At 42.6% G+C, this 21517-nt stretch overlaps 1 protein-coding gene across 4 annotated transcripts in view; it reads right to left on the bottom strand.

The window, feature by feature from the left end:
* Positions 1–21489, bottom strand: part of LOC115572993 (acyl-coenzyme A thioesterase 11-like) — a 39144-nt gene extending 17655 nt beyond the window's left edge. The window contains exons 1-13 of one of the 4 annotated variants that reach the window (XM_030403551.1): positions 20680–21487; positions 20324–20420; positions 17741–17959; positions 17496–17565; positions 14745–14805; positions 14119–14223; positions 10793–10928; positions 9651–9742; positions 9374–9435; positions 9096–9215; positions 8837–8975; positions 4215–4270; positions 3635–3734 (exon numbers count right to left, since the gene is read on the bottom strand). In XM_030403551.1, coding sequence (XP_030259411.1) covers positions 3635–3734; positions 4215–4270; positions 8837–8975; positions 9096–9215; positions 9374–9435; positions 9651–9742; positions 10793–10928; positions 14119–14223; positions 14745–14805; positions 17496–17565; positions 17741–17951 — 1152 coding nt within the window. In that variant the 5' untranslated portion in view covers positions 17952–17959; positions 20324–20420; positions 20680–21487. Of the gene's footprint in view, positions 1–3634; positions 3735–4214; positions 4271–8836; positions 8976–9095; positions 9216–9373; positions 9436–9650; positions 9743–10792; positions 10929–14118; positions 14224–14744; positions 14806–17495; positions 17566–17740; positions 17960–20323 lie in introns of all 4 variants that reach the window. The other 3 variants (XM_030403552.1, XM_030403554.1, XM_030403553.1) reach the window with 3 other exon arrangements.
* Positions 21490–21517: the final 28 nt, after the last annotated feature.

Here is a 21517-nt window from a genome sequence, read left to right as displayed (position 1 = left end):
ATTTGGACACAGATTTACTTTGTCTGTGGCTAGATTTGTCTAGCGTTGGCTGTAGCGTACAGTTAAAATCTCCACCTAATATTAGCAAATGTGAGTTAAGATCAGGGAGTTTTCCTATGAGGCAAGAGAAAAACTGAGGGTTGTCCCAGTTGGGGCCATATAGGTTAACCAGTGCAACTAAATTGCCATATAACTTTCCTGTCACAATGACGTACCGGCCGTTATTGTCTGGTATTACACTGCCTGGTACGAATGGAACACCTTTCCTTATTAGAATTGCTGCCCCCCTGGACCTATCGCCATAGTTGGAGTGGAATATTTGGTCAATCCAACCTTTCTTTAGTTTGGTGTGCTCGCTAGCCCGAAGGTGGGTCTCTTGAAGAAACATAATATCTGAACCCAATGATTTTAGGTGTGTGAAAACCCTGTTACATTTAATAGGATGTTGTATCCCTTTAATATTCCAACTCATGAATCTGATTGAATCTAAGGCTGTGGTATTAGCCATTGTCTTGATGTGTTATTGATAGATATCGTTTCCTAGCCAGCTGGATAATTTTAAGTGAGACACAGGACCCTATCGTGACAGTAAAAAAAGAGTGGAGTGTACAAACAAGTTCGATTAGCTTCCCAAAGCACAACACACATAAACAAAAACAAAATGACCTTGGTTCCCCTTGCTGACCTGTTCTGAACTCCCAGGTCGCACTAGCCTTACCTACCATAAGGCTAAACCCTAACATGGATATAGCTGGGTAACACCTAACTATACACCAGGACCCGCAGAACACGGCTCATGAGACAATTATGGCACATAGGCAGCATTTGAAAAAGGAGAAATGAGTAACTAGATGAAAACCGAATCAATAAAACAGAGAAGAAAAGAAAGATAAAGAAAACGATTCAAAGTAGAAGCATAAGCATACATGCATGCACAGATTCATTCTTATGTGTATAATTATGCTGCATTGAAGAGTGAAACTAGGAAATGGTACTGTCAGTAGTGAGGTTTATACACAATTTTAAGGAGAGCAATAAGAAACCCTTGAGCATATGACTCCCAACCTCCTCACATACGTCCACATGTGTATATGCACACAACCAACAACAGAGAACAAATAGAAACTCAAGACTGTAGTAATAATAATGTTAAAATGAACTGTGACAGCCATTGTAACAATACAGCTAGAAATAAGAAAGCTCAGGAAGTTTTTCTGAGGATGGATAGATGTAAACATCATCTTAGAGAAGAGCTTTGAGCTGATTGAGGATATTACTCACTCAGATATGCAGCACAACAACTCTTCATAAGGGGAACTCAGCAGTTAATTATTGGACGTACTCTTACGTGCAGGAAAGTTTTTATTGATGTAAGTCTGGGCTTCCTCTGGTGTCGTAAAGATCCGCTCCTGGTTATTATGTGTAATGCGAAAATGGGCCGGGTAAAGGATCCCAAAGTGGACCCACTTAAGTCCCCGAAGTTGCTGTCTCACCCCGTTGTATCCTGCTCGGGCTCTGGCCACACGCACCGTGTAGTCTGGGTAGACTGAGATGGTCATCCCGTCCAGTTTGACCTGTTGTTTTTCCCTGGCAAGGCGAAGAATGTTGGCACAGTCCTGGAAGTAGTGCATACGGGCCACAATTACGCGTGGTTGGTTGCCCTGGCTGGGCGCCGGCAGCAGCGAGCGATGAGATCTATCCAACACCGGCGCCTCCGTAAGGCTGAATGCCCTCTGAAGTATGGTTGATATGGCGCCCGTGGAGCTGTCATGGCTCTCCGGTACTCCCACGATTCTGATATTGTTCCTCCTTGAACGCGACTCCAAGTCCTCACATTTGTCCTGTAGTGATTCCGACTGAGCCTTGAGACGCGCCACTTCACGTTGCAGTGTAACGATATCATCCGTACACAAAGACAGACACTTCTCCATCTGGCCTGTGGTGCTTTTCAGCGTGGCGAGCTCTGTAGCAACCGAGCTTTGATAAGATTGTAGTTCAGACCGTACAACATTAATGTCGGCTCTGAATCCCTCCATTTCCTTTTCAAGCACACTTCTAATCTCCGACTTGATTATATGTCCAATATCTTCACGGAGCGATGGAAGCAACTCTTGTCTGAAAACTTGAGTGGTTCGTGCCATGGTCTCGTCAGCTGGGTTTGGTTTGTCACACTGGTCCGGGGATGACGCGGGACCACTGGGCCTCATGGACGATAAAGTTGCATTGCGGGTTTTTGTCGACTTGCCAGCCATTATTTTTTTTGTAGGCTGATGTGCAGGAGTATGAAAAAACGTAAAAAGTGAAATAAGGAAGTGTGTTTTATCGAAAGGTGCCTTCTTAACAAACTTTGAACTAAAAGTTCTGCAGAGCCTGGTCGGATGCGTCTACTCCATAGCTTGCTCGCTAGCGCCCCCCCTATAATATCAATTCTAACAAAAAGAAAATTACATAACACATTACAGTTCAAATCTTGAGTTTTACTTTTCAGCTTTGGTATTTTTCCACTCCAAGCAGTTTTTTTTTTTACAGAAAAATAAACAACAAATAATTCCCAGTGCAAAAGAACACTTGCAAACAAGTGACAAGTCAATATCTAATGCTCACTGCTACATACTGAGGACCTTTTCACTTAGCAGTTTTTCTTCAGAAAAATCAACATGTCTGCTTTCTCAGGACACAGACAAGCTGATTTTGTCTACTGTGAGGAGGAGAAGATAAACATAACAGCGAACGTTAGGTGAGCTGTTTAACCAGCCGACCCAACTCATGAGCACATCTTTACAAGCTAATCTTTACCTATTGCTGTCAATCTCTAGTTAGCTTTTGATTTAGCTAGCTACATAGCCATAAAATAAAGCTGCTCACTAATATCTTAAGTTAGCGTTACACACCAGAGTATGGTGCTGGAGATTTTGAATCAGGCCGCTCGGACTCTGTAACGTCCACAGGCAGACTTAAATGCTGAGAGGAGGATAGCTGCCGTCCGCTCTTCTTGCAGTCAAACACGGAGCAACTTTCTGCTCTTAAATTGGTTCTGTGCACGGTCAGGTGCTTTAGCATCAATGACTTTTTTGCATATATTGCATCGCGCAAGATTGGCATCAATCTTGCTAAAATGGAGCCACGCTTTTGACCTCGGTGGCTTTATTTAACCGGTTCGACGACACACACAACTACAGTTCACAACACAGATACACGTGAACCCCGTCTGTGGGTGTAACCACAAAACGTCTCATAGAACATCATGGAGGAGCTTCAGTCCTTGCTCTCCTCTTTACTTGTTTAGCACCGTCATGACAATGTCTCCTTCCTCTTCACAAAGAAAGCCCAAAGAAGCCGGAGCACGTTTCCACTCATATCTCAGGTAATAACACCTGGATGTTGATGAAAGACATCAGGTGTATTCAGGCTGCTGGTGTCTGTGAGTGAGAATAGTTTGATGCAGATCTGAGATCTGGAGAGATTAAGTTATGGTTAAGCAGTTATGGGTAGTTTAGATTTTAGAGTGATACACTGGATTAGACTGGACTGAATTAAAAGGGACTGTTGGGCCTACTGTGGGGAAACATCCATTAAATGATTTTTATGTGACCATTTGGACCAAACTGAGGTGTGACTAACATTCTATCCCCACCTGACCTGACTGACTCCTGAAGTCCTTCCTCACCTGGTTTCTGGGGTCCCAGGGGACGGACAGAGGGACCTCGGTCTGCTTGCAGGAAATAATGTATTTTCTGTAACAACAAAGGAGAGCAATTAGAAGAATCTAGTGTGATACTGTTATGTGAACAAAACAGCACCATGACATTAAAAGGTATGGGTTACCAACAACACTGCACTGCATAAATACTGATCATGACTACTGGTCTATAAACAAGGATCACAAGGAAACAAGCTTTTATCTTGATTGTGTCTTTACCCTGGACAGTGTGAACATACAGTCAGAACTGTGTGATAGAGCAATCTATCCAAACCTAGTTGTTTTTCTTAACCCAGAAAAGAAAAAAGAAGTATTTGTATGTTTCATGCATGTTTTTAGCATGAGGGGTGAGGTGATACCCATTTTAACACTATGCAGATGGCTGTGGGGCATACTGAGCACGTCCCCAAATGTTCCATCCATCTTAGTTTTAGTCAAAATATACTTAAGATATCAAACAAACTGAAGAGCTGAGGAGGTATGTGCTCTTCACACAAACAGACAGACAGCTTACCTGTCCAATCGGATCTTCTTCCTGGCTATGGCTTCTTGAAAGCGCCTCTCTCCTTCCTGTAGGTGAAAAAAAGACCTCACATCATCTGTCTGTCTGGCTGTCTGTCTTTCTGTCTGTCTGAGCAGTTCAGGTAAATCACATTTCATTCAAAAGGTGCTACATGGAGCATTTCAAGACATTGCTCTTATCATGAAATAGAAGCATGAAATATTTCCCCTCAGGGATCAATAAAGTATTTTTGATTCTAATTAAGATTTGTACTTCCATAAAGTCCTACAAGATAGATATCTCTCTATAAAAGCAAGGAATCTCTGTCTGTGTGTGTATGTGTGTGTGTGTGTGTGTGTGATGATTTACACACAGATTTATACCTGCAGCAGCGCGAGCTGGACCGGGATTTTGCCAGCGGTTCGGTCCCGTTCTGTTCTGTGCATCTAAACTGACTGTTGTGGATTAATGACACTAAAAGAGTCCGGACCGAGTCTGTTTGGGTCTGAGGAGGCTGCTAACCGCTAGCTACACGGCCCACCTCCCGAGGCGACGGACCGGACGCATCGGCACGTCCAAAACCGGACTTAGGGTAAATAATGTCCGCCACGCTTTTTCGCGAACATTGCCGTCACGTTTGCTTTGTGTCTGGTGCAGGAAGAAACGGTAAAAACGGGCTTTTGTCACGACAGTGTCCAAGCAGCAAGTTTGGTTGTTGAGGAACAGGAAGTTGTGGGAGGGACCTAGGCGGATGATTGACAGGCAACGACGGTCGGACAGCGATATTGAGAGTTGAGAGATTTGTGACATTTAGCGTGTTTGGAGTGTGTAGTTAGTGGGTTATGTAGTGTTTGGTGTAGTGTGTTTAGTGTGTAGTGGAGTCGGTTTTTTTTGTTTAATGAGTCAAAACAATGAGGGGACTGCTGAATGTGGAGCAGGCAGTGCAGCTCTTCATTCAGCTGGAAGGAGCTCAGGCAGACCTGAGCATTGCCTGCATTTAAATGTAAATAGTTACATATAACTTTGTAAATTTTTTAAATGTATGCACACATTTAACAAACAACAATTTATATTTGCATTATAAGTAAAAAAAAAAATGGTTTGTTAAACATATTTGTGGTTTTCACAGTAAAAAAATCTTTTACTGAATACGTTCGGGGGACTGTAACTAGTAACTTTTTCTACTCTGATTTTATGATTTTTTTGTGATTTTAGGTCCATTGTGTTAATACAGTATGTCAAAATAAAAAAATAACTGTACAGTCACACATGTGAGGTTGTACTGAAAATAATGACACCAAGTAAATAGTTTTTAAGGTGAAATATAATGGCAAAATCAAAAATAGTCAAAAACGGCCAATTATACCCTGGAATATCGGATTTCACAACAAACCTAAATATCCCTGACGTCCCACCTTCAAACACAGCCTCATTTGTCCATCCATGAAAAAGCTACTTAACCTCCCACTTTTTTATAGGAACACATATTTCTTACGGGCACTGCACTAGTAAAATAGAATGTTAAAAATGTGTTTCATTTATTTTGTTTAACTTAACCAGGCAAGTCATTAAGACAATACTGCAGATGCCGTGATATCCTGACTTATAGCCTTCACTATGGGTCAAGTTAACAAGTTATTGACAGCTGTGGATGACAGTGACAATATGCAATTCTAGTGGCCTCCTATGATGCTACACAGCAGTGGTTACCAACCTTACCCCAACCATTCCATTGTCCAGGTGGCTTACAATTCTCATAAATTGGAAATCAAAAAACTCATTCAACATCAATCACTGGATCAATCTTCTCTTGGAACACATCTCTATGTAAAAAAATCACTGCTTACAATAACAACAAAATAACAGCTTTTACAGACAGATGGTCCCCATTCCTCTCCTTGATGGGCCTATAGCTGCATCAGTACCGCACACATTCCTGACACCTCAAAACACATCACAAATTCACACAAACACACACACACACACACAAACACACACACAAACACTACTATTTATCCGTGTATGCCATAAATCTCTTTTGCTCTTCCTCTACTATTAATTCTATTATTATTACTATATTGTCAATATTTTCATTATTAACATGAATATGACTGTGCTAACTATTACTAATATTATGCTCACTTTGTTGATTGTGTTTATTAATATTACTGACTGAATATTATGATTGTTATTACTGACAGTACTATCATTGCTATTATTACCATGTCATATATATCATATCTCTTCAATTATTTTTTGTTTGCTTTATTTACTTATTTATTATTATTATTATGATTATGATGATTATGATGATTATGATTATTATGATTATTATTATTATTATTAGTTTATTTATTTATTTATTTATTTATTTTTTACAATAATCATGACAATGACATTTGTATGATAAATTAAAGAGAAAGGGCAGGGCTGGACTGGATTGGTTGAAGGTGGGCATGGGCGGGGGCTTCATGTCTGGTTCTCTTGGGGCAGGGCAGTACCTCGGTGAGGGCGGGTGGGGCTGGGTGGTTGGGTCCTACCTCACATCCCCTCTCTTTCAAAACAAATAATCAAACAAAACAAACAAACAACCCACTCCTCAGCGGGCAGACTTCCTCCCAAGGGTCTGGAAGTTGCCCAGACCAGGAATTGGCAAAGGAGTTTAGATTTGCAACGGGTCAGCAGCTACCTTTGGGTTCGGCAGCGGCCCAAGGTACAATCTAAACAAATAAATCAATCAATCAATAAACAAAAAGAACAGCAACAACGACAACAACAACAACAGATAAGACGATACAGAAAAGGGGGTGGGGGGCCTTTTCACTACCCCCTCACTTGTCTCCCGCTGGGGCTACCAACTGGGCTACTGGGAGCCGGCTAGGGGGCCCCTTCGCTTGCCTTCCTGATCCCCCGGTCCAACTTCACCCCTCACTGTAATATATAATCATCGACATAATATAATTTATTTATTATCATCCCAACAATTAATCTTATGATAGTCATTGTCATGATATATTGCTTGCATTAGGTTGTGTTCACATATGTTATGTTCACATATATATTATGTTATTATCCTGTATTACAGCATGATATATTACATTACAAATTTGCCCTGTATTACATTATCATACCTCACAATATCTCTTCAGACTATATTAGGTTATAATATACTGCATTTCTTATTATAATATCTCATATTACATTATACTGTCTTATCTTATCTCAAATTATCTAATTACATTATATAAGGTTAAATTATATGACACTGTACTATGTCAATATATCTCATATCATGTTGCATACTATTACTACTTATTTAACTTATTTATCTAATTTTTTTTGTTCCTTCAATTTTACTTTCCTCCTTCTCTTTTCTTATTGATACTTTATTTACTTACTTATTTTTATTGTATCATCTATCTATACCTACATATGTTTATAATACCATACTATCTGCCTCTCAGCCACTTGCACGCATGCACACTCACTCACACACAGACACGCGCACACACACACACACACATGCGCACACCTATATTACCTCTATACATATCATAATAACTCTATCTTGATTTTTGTTGTTATCTGTACTGTATGTCCACTATCTGTATTTGTTGATCCTCGTTGTGTGATGTACTTGTCCCCCATGTCACCTTGTCTTTCACCTAATTTCACCAATAAAAAAAAAAAAAAAAAAAAAAGAATATTTCACTTTCACTTTGTAGCCACCGCGATAACACGACATTCAGTTTATTACAAGGAAAAATGAATGGAATTAAACACAATTCAAAATTTTATAGATGATAGTGTGACATCCCATTCCAGTGAAGGCAGCATGAGGCTGTGCTGCAGACAACTGTCAGAAACACCTTAGTAAAGTGGTGAAGCTATTCACCCTCTCCTCTCCACGTATTGGTGTAAACATTATAAATGGTGCAGACCACATTCTTGCAAATAGTAGCAATCAACTCATCCTCTTGTGAATTTCAGGTGTAAACACCCACCAAGAAAGTATTGCTTTGCCCATTGGTTTCCAATTGCCTCTGTTGAGAGACACCGATATAAAGCAATCCAAGGGATTTACCACCCAGTGAAGCTGTTCAGGTTTATGAGGGTTTATGAGTGGAAACATTTTCCCTCCAACATTCTTTCTACATGTTGAGTCACGCTGAGTTTACAGCTCTGATCTCTGCTCGGTCAGGCCTCCAGATCGCTTCAATGGCAGCCTTGGAAAACCTTTGTGTGAGGTAATTAGGGGCAAAGTACAAGTGAATATGAGTGCAATTCATAACAGCTCGGAAATGATTAGCCATGTACAGTATATTGTAGCTTCTTTGGGTGGTACTAACATTTCCGTCTTTCATCAGTGACTGTGGTACCAGGACCAACAGCTTGTCAGTTTCTGAGTATTACAAAACACTGACTGCACCTCCTCCCACTGTTTCAAATTACTTTATAATTATTTATCTAATCATGCATTATATTTTATTTACCTTGCCTGAGTATTGCCATGTCTGAACACATACTCAGCAAGCTAATAAGGAGTTCATAACCTTCAAATGTAGCAATCCAGTGTTTCAGCTTTTAAACACTGGATAGCTTTTTTTCTAGACATATTAACTCCATAAACTCACCAGGGGTTCTGGTCGTATCCGTGGTAACGTACATAGCTTCCCATGGTTGTCAAGCACCTCAAAGATCATGAAGGCAGAGTTAATGTGTCGGTTAGGCCCCTCCTCCTGGTAGGCCTCTGCACGCACCCCCACCTCAATGCTGAGGACACACATCAAATATTATCATGACCTGGTTCCTCCTTGTAGACGAGTCAGGTTGGATCTTATCTGATCTTATCTTCTGTATCTTTATCTTCTCTGATTATGGATGCACTGAAACCTGTTCTTGAAGGCATTGTTGACTATAGCCCTGAGCAGCAGCCTGTCTCCAATCTGAGAAGGTCCTCTGAAGGTGAACATGTCGATGGTCCGTAGAGTCGGATGAGCCTGACACAGACGACTGCACACAGACAGGCACACATTACAGAGATACTGTGTGTGTGTGTGTGTGTGTCTCTTCGTCTTCAACCAGTCGGCAGCCAAAGGAAAGTCACTTTTCAATGATACGTAGCAAAGAATGAAGCCATATGTCTGAGAAGCCTCTGTGTGTGATGGTACCTGGCAGCAATTGTAGCTACATTCACCATCCAGGCCATGATCTGTCCCCCGAACGTATTCACCTGGCGTGTACACAAACAGATATGACCATACAGTCTATACTATAATGACCAAAATGTGTAACTTAAGTGAGTATGACAAAAAATTGTAATATTATACAAACATTCTAAGAATAATACAAAAAGAGCACTCACTGGCAAATATAATCAAATCATAAATAATTGCTGATTGACAGCAATTAAATGGACAGAGAGGCAGATAGACAGAGAGAAATAACCTGATGGTTAGTGTGTGGAGGTAGAACCAGCTCAACACTCTCCACCCTGGTCCTCTCTGCTGCCATTGCATCATCAACTGTAGAGCTGTCGGCTGACATACAAACAAAAGTCTGACATTGATGGACATGGTTGGTGATATTCTATATATTTTCCACATTCATATGAAAAGACCCAAACAAACAATTTCTCAGGTGGAGAAGCTCAAACGTCAATCGACACAGCGTTATGATTTCAACATGTCTTCTTGACTGATTAGCAAATAGGTACACAATGGAGTTAAGAAATGGAGAGAGATCAGGGCATGGTTCAAGGTAACACAACACATCTGGTAACCCATTAGATAACATTAGCATCCAGCCACTTCCTATCCAATATTACATCCAGTAGGTTTTATTTCCAGGGTTAAATAAATGTTTCCTATCAAACAGTAATGTTAGCAAGGAAGTGGCTGAATGCCAATGCTAGTTGTTGTCTGACAGAAGGTAATTGTTTCTTAAATATGTTGTTTATCTTGAAGTATGGTTCCATGTCCCCTGTCTTCTTAGGTGCTGATTAATAATGAAGCTGTGAAATAGCGATTTTTTTAGATTCCCTGCAGTATTACGACATACATCCTGGAACACAGCAGTGTGACGTTTGAAAGCGATGTCTGAAGAAAATGGCTGTCATGTGGATACGGTCGACAGGTTCCTACTGAAGGTGTACTGTAAATCTTTCAAATCCTCTCCCAAATATATTGTTTCATTAGCAGCAAACAGGAAGTAATAGCACATCAATTCACATATGGTGTCCTAATGAGTATTTGTCATCAGCTGGTGTCTTAACTATGCACAATGTAGTTAATATTGACTCAACACTACTATGAATCAATATTAACAACAGTGTGTGTGTTCATGATAATTAGGAGCACAGCAGTGTTGTAATGATGTGTTTTTAATCATTAAAGGAATGTCACAGGCCCACTGTTTTCACTGACACAATCTGTCAATCATAGTATGTAATTTATATTTCATCACTGTGTTTGAAGCTTCAGTCCTTCGCTCTCATTCAGCAGCAAGTTCAAACATCCATCAAATCTCCACACTCAACCTACACTATCTGCTTTATCCGGCTGTTATGCAGCAGTGTGCATCAGACGTACCTTGCTGAATGGACCCATTGGAGAGCAGATCTTTGATGATGTCATCATGTACCATCCTGACTCGCCGTCTCTCAGCTGCCAGGCTATATTCAACCTGCTCCTTCTGAGACTGAGGCAGAATGGCCTTCAAGGTCACCTGTGAGGTGAATTCAGTAGATGTGTCTACTCATTGTGAAAAATCATCACACACACACACACACACACACACACACACACACACTATTCAATTGCAACACAGAAATATGTTTTCTATTCGTTTGCATCGTGTTTTGTTTTCAGTAATTTAGTTTGAAGGGTTAGTGTTATCTGCATGGTCCTGCTAGTATTCCAGCTCAGTTAGCACCAGCAGCTGTGAAACAAAGCTTGCTAGCTAACTCCACAATCCAAGGAACACGAAGCAAGCTATCCCTGCAAAAGAAAGGAGCGACCAGTTTCCTCCGTATAGCCTCTTTCATCGGATTTAGCACAGCAAGAACAGCACTGTTCAACATTGGGATTACAACCTTCTTCTGCTCGGCTCATCAGCCAAGGAACCACCAGCACCTTTTCTTCAAAGACTGGTAACATTGACCTGGGCCTAGATAGCACAAAGCCTAGCAAAGCAGGGCTAAGCACATGGCATGACACTTTAAGTCGGAGCTGGACCAGGATTTTGCCAGTGGTTCAGTCCAGTTCTGTGCATCTAAACTGACTGTTGTGGATTAATGAAAATGAACGAGTCCGGACCGAGTCTGTTCCGGTCTGAGGAGATCTGGATACGCGGGGAAAACAAACTGGAATCAGAATCTGTGGATGTTCGTGTGTAGCTAGCTGCCAGCCCACCCCCATGGCCCACCTCCTGAGACGACGGACGCACCAGCGCTTCCAAAACCGGATTTTCGATAAATAATGTCCGCCACGCTTTTTCGCAAACATTGCCGTCACGTTTGCTTTGTGTCTGGTGCAGGAAGAAACGGTAAAACGGGCTTTTGTCATGAAAGTGTCCGCAAGCAGGAAGTGTTTGCAAGCAAAAAAACACATTCCTATTGGTGGAAAAGGCACCACACCGACCAATCACAAAATTATATGACAAAACACATGATTTGGTTGCTGAGGAACAGGCGGAAGAGTGACAGCAGCAGTGACGGTGATAGAGACAGCGAGTTTAGAGATTTGTGACATATAGCGTGTTTGGAGTGTATAGTTAGTGTGTTATGTAGTGTTTGGTGTAGGGCTGGGACAACGCGTCAACGTAATCAACGACATAAATTCGTCGACATGTCGTCCCAAACAGGAAGTGGTAGTACCTGCGGAGGCTGAGAATAGCCCCTCTCACACAGAGACGATGCATTAACGCCGCAACGGCGTGTAATTCACACAGAAAGCTGCGCTGCCGCTCCTAAAGAGACGTGACGGTAGACATCATGATGATGACGTCAGGGTGTTTCCCAGGTGTCCCCCCCTGTCACTCTGAACCCGTGGACCGTTTATAATGTGTGGTGATTGAGAACCCAGCCCCCTAAACATCCTGGAAGGTGAAAGAGTTACGTTTTTCGCGCTAAATTACATTATTACATAATCGCCATCAGTAAACAGGTCGCCGCGTGACTCTGTCACTTGCGGAGACGGAGGCTGTTTTCTGGGGGAAAGTTCACTGAAGTCTCGGTCTGGAGGGCTGACCATCACGGTGATTTCTATCAACACAACCACTTGAGTGAGTTAAAGGTTTTTGCCGGTGACAGACGCTGGTTTTCGGGCAGAAATGTGACGAGGAGTCGGTAGGACAGGCGGGAGGACAGACGCTGCTCCGCCTACAACTGCGGTATTTTTTTCCTCATATAAGTTACCAACGACAGTTACAGTTACTACGTTACTTTTGTTTGGTCATGTAACATTAAATTAATCGTTAGATTAGTCAACTAATCGAAAAAAATAACTGCTAGATTAATCATTTTAAAAATAATCGTTTGGAACAGCTCTAGTTTGGTGTAGTGTGTAGTGGAGTTGTTTTTTTTGTTTTGTGAGTCAAAACAATGAGGAGAAGCTGAATGTGGAGCAGGCAGTGCAGCTGAGGGAGACCTGAGCCTGAGCCATCGCCTGCATTTAAATGTAAATAGTTACATATAAAACTTTTCAAATTTCAAAAACCTATGCACAAATTTAGCAAACGACAATTTATATTTACATTATAAATAATAAAAATGGTTCGTTAAACATATTTGTGGTTTTCACAGTAAAAAATCAAACTTTTTCCTACTCTGATTTTATGTTTTTTTGTGATTTTAGGTCCATAGTGTTAATATAATATGTCAAAATGAAACAATAACTGTACAGTCACACATGTGAGGCTGTGCTGAAAATAATGACACCAAACAAGGCAAGGTAAATAGTTTTTAAGGTGAAACATATTGGTAAAATGAAAAGTAGTCAAAAACGGCCAATTATATCCCTGACGTTCCACCTTCAAACACAGCCTCATTTGGCCATCCATGAAAAAGCTACTTAACCTCCCACGTTTCTATAGGAATACATATTTCCTACGGGCACTGCCGGGTATAGTATAAAGCACTTCAGATGCATGTCTTTCCAGGCTCATAAGATTTATGTATTGAAGGCCGGTACCGGTCCGTGGGTTATTTGGTACCAGGTCGCAGAGAAAGAATAAATACATTACTTTATTTCCGTTATATTGACGATCATACTCTGAAAGTTGTTTTATTTTGAAAAATTGATTCTCTTTTAATAATATCAGTCTGTTTCTCTTGGCGCGCTTGACACGTACCTGTTTCAGTCATGTTATACCCGAAAAAAAAAATGAGCCCTCAAAGTAGCTTAAATGAGTGGAAAAAAAAAGGCCTTCGGAGAGCTACTTTGCAAAGGAAAAAGAAAAAGGCGCAATGATGAGACGGTAGAAGAGCCTACGACTGCCAAGAAAAAGGAAGCAACATGTAGGGAGGTTGACAACTTGACTTGTCTTCAAGTTGGCTGATTAAGTAGCTGAACTGGATATACTTAACTTGAGCTGTTGGGACAGCAAGTGGACAACTGCTGGAGACTGCAAATGACGGTGGCCTTAAAGTATGTTACCTTAGTAAGTTAGTAGACTGGACATAAAGATCACACTTTGGGTGTCTCCCATCACCATCTCATTGCAGTGAAACAAGCACAGGGATCCCACTGATTATGCCTTATTGGTGGGTGGTCCGTGGTGCAAAGATAGTTGGGGACCGCTGTTCTAGTCGAGTCAATGTAGCTGTGCAAGTGAGTACTGCAGCAAGTTGCCACCGATCACATCACATTCACGAAAGCTCAAAATCATTTAGTTTGCCATTAAACATGAGCCTTACCTTTTCTCCTGTGTTTGAGCGCTGGGTAACAAAGGTGGCGTAAGCGTGGCAAACCCTCCAGTGACGGTCAGAGAACAGGTCCTCACAGCTCACCTGTATGCCCACCTGAGGTGAAATATATTAGGGATAATCGCAGGTCAAAGCATAAATGTGCACTAAAGCATGACTTTACTAATGTTCTTAAATTAGAAGAAGCAGCTGAATCGGTATCAAACACTGCTGGTAACTGGCTCAATCCAAAGCTCACTGAGGTCTTTTAAAGCACTTCCACCTGCACCATCACCTTTAAAGTTCATATAGTAAATATGTTAGCAGACAGTTGCTAACATATGACGAACACACACAGAAGTTATGGAACCATATCATCATTCATCTGGAGTCAGAACAGGCTGGCCACACCAGCTCTGTGAGCATAAATGAGGGTTCATGTGAGGACACAGCTCACCAACAAAAAGAACAAAGGTCTTGTTGTTTTCAGAAATATAAAAAAGAAAAGAAATGTCTTACTTTACTTTTTTCATTTAAAATATTAAGGTGTTTTGGGTGTTAGGAATGGATAGGTGCTTCTGTGTTTGTACAAATGCTTGAATGTAAATCATGAATGACATGCTGCAACCATCTCTGACCTCCAAGCTGGTGTTGAAGGCTCTGTTGACCTTTGCCTTGATGTTCACCACCTGACCCACGCTGAACAAAAACATGAAGAAGATTCAGTGATTACTGTGTGTATATACTAGTGGTGTCAACAATAATCGATTCGGCGATGCATCGCAATGCAGGGCATGCACGATTCAGCATCGATGCAGCAACGTGCCATAATCGATTATGTCACTGTTTATTTTCTGGCTTTGAGTGGACAATAAAGTTGTGAAGTTTCAATTACTTCCGGGGGCATTTCCGGAGCAACGTTGCAATGACATGCGCAGCCTGTAGCTACATGCTAAGCGGCAGTACTAGCTATTATAACAACAACATCAGGGCCGCATTATTGGTGAGCCGTCCCAGTGTGAACGGATAATCCGGAGGCACAGAGCGGGGGCGTGTTGGTTGTGCAGTCTGATAACTGCACAGGTCCTTCACTCAACTAAATACAGAGAAATGTCCCACAAAGAAACGTTACAGGACCGAACAACAGTAACGTAGTAACTGTAACTGTCTTTGGCCACTTATGAGGAAAACAAATACCACAGCTGTACGTGGAGAAGCGCCTGTCCTCCTGTCCACCCGACTCTTCCTCACATTTCTGCTCAAAAAACAGCGTCTGTCACCGGCAAAAAGCTTTAACTCACCGAGTGTTTGTGACGAAAATAAATCACCGCGACCACCAGCCCTCCTGACCGAGACCTCAGGGAACTTTCCCCCAGAAAACAGCCTCCGTCCCCGCGAGTGACAGAGTCAGACAGCGACCTGTTTACTGATGTGATTATGTATAATTATGTAATTTAACGCGAAAAACTTAACTTCGTCACTTTCCAGGATGTTTGGTGGGTCAGGATCTCAATCACTCCACAATCTCCATCCCTCCTGCTCAGTCCTTCGAACATGTTGCCCTCAAACTGCCTGGTCCCACTCCCCTGGTCATCACCATCATCTACCGTCCTCCCAAACCAAACCACTCCTTCCTTTCTGACCTCGCCACCTTTGTCACTCAGCTATCCGCCATATCCCCCTCAATTCTTCTGCTCGGCGACTTCAACTTCCACATTTATGACCCAAACTGCAAAAGTGCAATAGACCTCCTGGAACTGCTTCACTGCCTTTCACCTCACCCAGCATGTCAACTTCCCCACCCACTGTCGCGGCCACATTCTGGACCTAGTCTGCTCCGCCGGTCTCACTCTCCACCAACTCTCCAGTCTCAACCTCCACATCTCGGACCATCTGGCCATCACCATGGACTTTATCACCCCCGTCCCTCCCCCAAAGCTCAAACGCAACATAACCTTCCGTAACATTAAGTCCATCAACCCCTCAGCTCTCTCTGACTTCCTGGCCAATACTCTGTTTGCATCCACACCCCCTCCAACTGCATGCCCCTCTGACCTGGTCTCATACTACAACAACACATTGTCCCTGGCTCCTCTAAAAACTAAAACTGTCTCATTCACTCACACAGCTCCCTGGTACACTCCCGAACTCCGTCAAATGAAAACCCGTAAACGTCAGCTTGAGCGACTATACAAGAAAACCACTCTCACAGTTCATCTCCATGCCTACACAGACCACCTTTCAGATTACAAAAATGCCCTCAATTCTGCCCGGTCCACCTACTACTCACAGCTCATCCATTCTGGCTCCAACAACCCCAAGACTCTATTTTCCACCGTCAACAAACTCCTCAAACTCTGCGACAACATCCTCGCCCTGGATCCTGACACCATCTCAAATTTTCGTCCCATTTCAAACCTCCCTTTTCTGTCAAAAATTCTGGAACGCGTGGTCGCCGCACAAATCAAAACCCATCTCCGCTCTCATGAACTGTACGAACCATTCCAATCTGGTTTCCGCCCACAACACAGCACCGAAACCGCTGTCCTGAAAATCACAAACGATCTCCTCCTCTCTGCAGACTCTGGGCATCTCAACATACTGATCCTCCTTGACCTCACTGCAGCCTTCGACACCATCAACCACTCCATTCTCCTGTCCCGCCTACAAACATCACTAGTTCTGCTCTTTCCTGGCTTAAAAAAAGTCACTGCACGTTCTTACCTCAGAGACATCATAGAACCCATCATCATCCCCCAATTCCGCCAGCACACCCCCAACTTTCTGTTCATGGATGATAATGCTCCACCACATCGTGCCAGAAATGTCACAGCTCGACTTCAGGAAGTCGGAGTGCCTCATATGGTATGGCCAGCAATGTCCCCTGACCTGAACCCCATAGAGCACGTCTGGGACCAGCTGAAGCAGAGACTGGATGATCGTATCCCACCCCCACGTGACCTGGCAGAACTACGTGTAGCACTTGTGGAGGAGTGGAATGCATTGCCTCAGAACAACATCATGAGACTAGTGAGGAGCATGAGACGTCGCTGTCAAGCTGTCATTGCGGCAAATGGTGGAAACAACCGCTACTGACATTGTCAATTTTTGTTATTTGGGGCTATCCTTGTTATTGTCTAAATTTTTGGGGTAATAAATATTAAACTAATGAAAATGGTGTTTCTTCTCATTATTAGTAATATCAAAGGGAACTTTTACTTATTTCATTAAAATTCAGACCAAATAGGAAAAGCACTCATGTAAATGACAATATCCTTAACTTATTGTGAGTAGTATATATACATACATACATACATACATACATATACACACACACACACACACAAAGAGTATAACCAGCATGCCACATCACATACACTTCCTGTTACCTGATGGTGTGTTCAAAGTGGATGTCGTCCATGGAAGCAGTGACACAGGGACACGCAGCATGTCTCTCAGCTGCCCACATGAAACACACAATGTCATGTCCTTTCTGGTTAGTCACTGGTTACAACATCTTCTGGACACTCACACATGAAGAAAAACATTTCAACACAAAGCACATGACTAATTCATCACTGAATCTCTCTCTTTCTCTCTTACACACACACACACACACACACACACACCTCACCAGAGAGGCAGGCAGTGGAGTCTATCCATTTGAGCAGCTGTCCCACGCTAAGCTCCTGTCTATGGTTGCTGTGACAGGGCATCACTATCTGACTCATCTTCACCTCTGTCGGGTTGACAATCTCTTCTTCTTCTTCTTCTTCTTCCTCCTCCTCCTCTTCATCCTCCATCCGCTCCTGTTTCTCCAGACCAGCTAACATTCCGGAACTCATCTTTAAAGCTGTGCAGAGACAGTTCCCAACAGTAGAATATATCTACTTTTATGTCTTGACAAAAAATTATAAAAATTGCTGCATTTACTATATTTTCCTGGAAATCATTCACTGACACAGCTGATGAGTTACACATGAAGGAAAACCAGTATACATGCAGTGCTTCCACAAAGCCTACCACACTGAACTCTGCTGTCCCTGGAGCAGAGGCTTTCAGACCTTCTCACATCCAGAGCCTACAGACCAATTAAATAAGCTTTGTCTCGAGGGTCCCTGACCTGCTTTAGAACCAAACACTCAATAATACAGTAGGTAGCCTACTCAGCGGGTACAAGAGGTCAGCGTCTTTACGGCACCGGATGTGGGGACTTTAATGTTGTGCTCCTCTGCTGAGCTCTGACGACAGGTAGCTTCGTGCTTGATATCAGTGCGCACTGATATGAAATACACCTGAAGAGAAGACAGACATATCTGTGCACCTCACAATGCGGATTGATACAGAGCACTAGTACTAGAACTTAGAGAAAACACATGTGTGTTCAATATTAGGGAGCAACAATGTACACCCGGACAAGAGGCTAGGTCACTGAGCTATCTGGTGACAGCTCAGCCATTAATGTTTACCTGCCGTCACAGCACGAGCCTCTCGTCCGTCCACACGGCTCTCTGCGCACTGATACCGTTAACAGGTGTAATTCAGTAGAAAGATCATATTTCCTCCATGAAACTGCTCACAAAAGGGTTTCTGGGTCATCCTGACTGATCAGGTTATGGTCTCTATAGGAAGAGGCACAGCTGTTGAGTTCAATTTCTCTGGGACATTGTGTCATCTAGCGCGATCTCCACGGCCGAGCTCTCCAAAATTCAACAACTCACACCGAAACAATCTACATGGGTTCATTCATAGCAGTACAGGCAGGAGGACACGTGTCTATCATGAACCTAAGGTAAACTGTCCCTGTCGTGTCTCAGCCTGTGAGACATAGATCACAGTAGCTCCGTGTCGACAGGAGTATTGCACTCAGTGGTTGTGACACAGTTCAGAGCAGCAGTTTCCTGTTAAACGAGTCAACGAAACTAATGACTTCCAAGATGTGCTCATGTGCTGCTGCCTGAGAGTGGGCCAACACCTGTTAGGGAGACCACAGCTCTAGTCTGAGACATGTAGGCTCCATGGCCCTCATTTATCAATCTTGCGTGGAAACGGGTGCATATCTGAGAGCAGAATTGGTCTTACGACAGGACACACGTGTGATTTATGAAACATTCGTATCTGACCAATTCCAGCGTACGAATGATCGGGTCTTGATAAATGCGGCGGCTAAATTTGATCGTCATTAACATGTTACGCAATTAAATATTCCTGGTTCGGAGGCCTCGTCCACTGAGGTCAAACATGGAGAGAAGAAACACTGGCAAGAAGAGAAACTTTTCCGAGATGGAGATCGGCATCCTGGCAGTGCCGGCACATCAAAGGCACTCCGTTCACTAATGCCATGTTATGCAAAACTGAACAGGCCAAAATAATATGGCACACTTTCTCTGTGGTATACAGCAGCGCTCCCCCTGCTGGTCCGAGACGGAGCCACCTGCCCTTCAGCAACCCGAACAGCTCCACTGTGACCCGTGTGCGTGTGCGCACTATTGAATCTCCGCTCCTGCTCTGTAGCAGGTTTGGCAGCGGCGTTATTAGGTATTCCGTTAATTAGTTGTCATATTTTATTTTACAAAAAAGTGGTATCAGTAAAAGCGTGGGCTTTTTTTTTTATTAAATTTTTTCAATTTTGTTTTATTCGTTTTAAGAATCCGTTTTGATCTGTTCTAAATATGTGACTGCTTATGCTTAATGACAGCTGAGGTTTGTTATTTTCAGACTCAGATTTTGCTGCACCGCAAATCCACAGACTCAGATTTGCGTACACGAGCTCAGACCTGACGTGAGATCTGATCGTAGTTTCCGCTCACGTCCAAATTGATAAATGCCGAAGTTTGCGTGGAAATGGTCGTACGAACAGTTTTCTGCCGTACGTTCGTTTGATAAATGAGGGCCCATGTGTCCACACTCTGTCTCCATTGTCTACAGGACACCTCACAGGTCTGAGAGGACGGTCCGGGCACCATGACCACACCCGGTAGCATATCTGAACGGTATCCGTTCACTCATCAAACACAAGATCTGTCTAACAGTTCATAGCAACACCATGAACACACCTGCCATCATTTATTCTTCAGCTAGAAGATTGACTTTTAAAAACCCTACCCAGCTTCAGTGTACGGGCTCAGACCAGCTGCTGGAGAGCCGGAACAACATGGAAGTGTACCAGCTCACCTCAGTCTGTTAGTTTACTGTTAAACACAAGTTAGTGACTGACCTGACGGCAGCTTGTCCGTATGTCCAAGTATCAAGACGAATGACGAAGACTGATAACCTGCTGCGCACGCCACCGACAAGGACTCATCCGGTTATATCTTTCAAAATAAAAGCAGTATTAACTAAGGCGCTTTAAACATACTCTAAAGCACAAGACTGCCTTGCATATCTATCTTATAAAATAATACACACTACAAAAGAACCTACATGGGAAAAAAATTACCTTCTAAGTACCTTCTTTTCGCTAGGGTAATAAAGGCAAAGCCATTCACTTCCGGTATTTCTGTGCAGGTCTTTGGGTAACTTGACACAACTCGATATAACACTACAAAATACAGCCTGGATATTTACATGTACCTGCATGTGGTTAGTGCTGTGGGCTGCTCTCTGTTCGTATGTTCTCAGTCTGTCCTTCCAGCCACTCCTCACACACCACACTGATCACTGAACACACTGATCACACTAGAGCTGGTAATACGGTTCCTTTTACGGATTCGAGTAATTATGAGTCACTCACGAAATTGAACCGGGTTGTGCGAGTCACTTGAGTCACTTCAGTCAGTATTTCCTAATCACCATGTAAACTCAGTTCTAGCCCATTGTCTCTTAACCACTAACGTAGTAAAAAACACAATGCAATAAAACATTATATACATGATTGGAAAAATAAGAGAAACTAAATAAAACAAATAAATAAATAATAGAGTACTGAGGTAGGAACGGTGTAAATGGATACAGTTCCCAAATAGAGATAATAATAGCCTACTTACAATACTTAAATATAATATTTATATATAAATTATTTTATTTTGCATCGAGATCGATCAACCTAATTTCATTTAATTATGCTACATCAATACACCAAACCTACAGTAGCCTAGGCTACCTGCAGAACAGAACATGTGTAACATTATGTTATTTCAGAAGTGGAAGAATGGCTTCTGTTGTACTAGGACTGGATGTGCTTTTCACGCTGACTGGAGGAAGTCTAACCCAGAGACGTCACTCGCTCGTCTGCTACCCATTCAGAACGTACCCGGCGTTTCTGGCATCGCAGCTCGTGGGCTAGTGCTATGACGAGTCGGCTGTGTTCCCAGCATCGAGGCTCACGAGCTAGCCCGCAGGACGATGCGGGAAACTCTCGTAGCTAGTAGCTTCTAGCAAGCTCGTAGCAAGCTGGTAGCAACACAGGGAT

The sequence above is a fragment of the Sparus aurata genome, chromosome 21, assembly GCF_900880675.1.
Source record: "Sparus aurata chromosome 21, fSpaAur1.1, whole genome shotgun sequence".
Taxonomy (NCBI): Eukaryota; Metazoa; Chordata; class Actinopteri; order Spariformes; family Sparidae; genus Sparus; species Sparus aurata.
The sequence above is the reverse complement of the archived record's forward strand: the minus strand, read 5'-3'. Positions and strand labels throughout refer to the sequence as shown.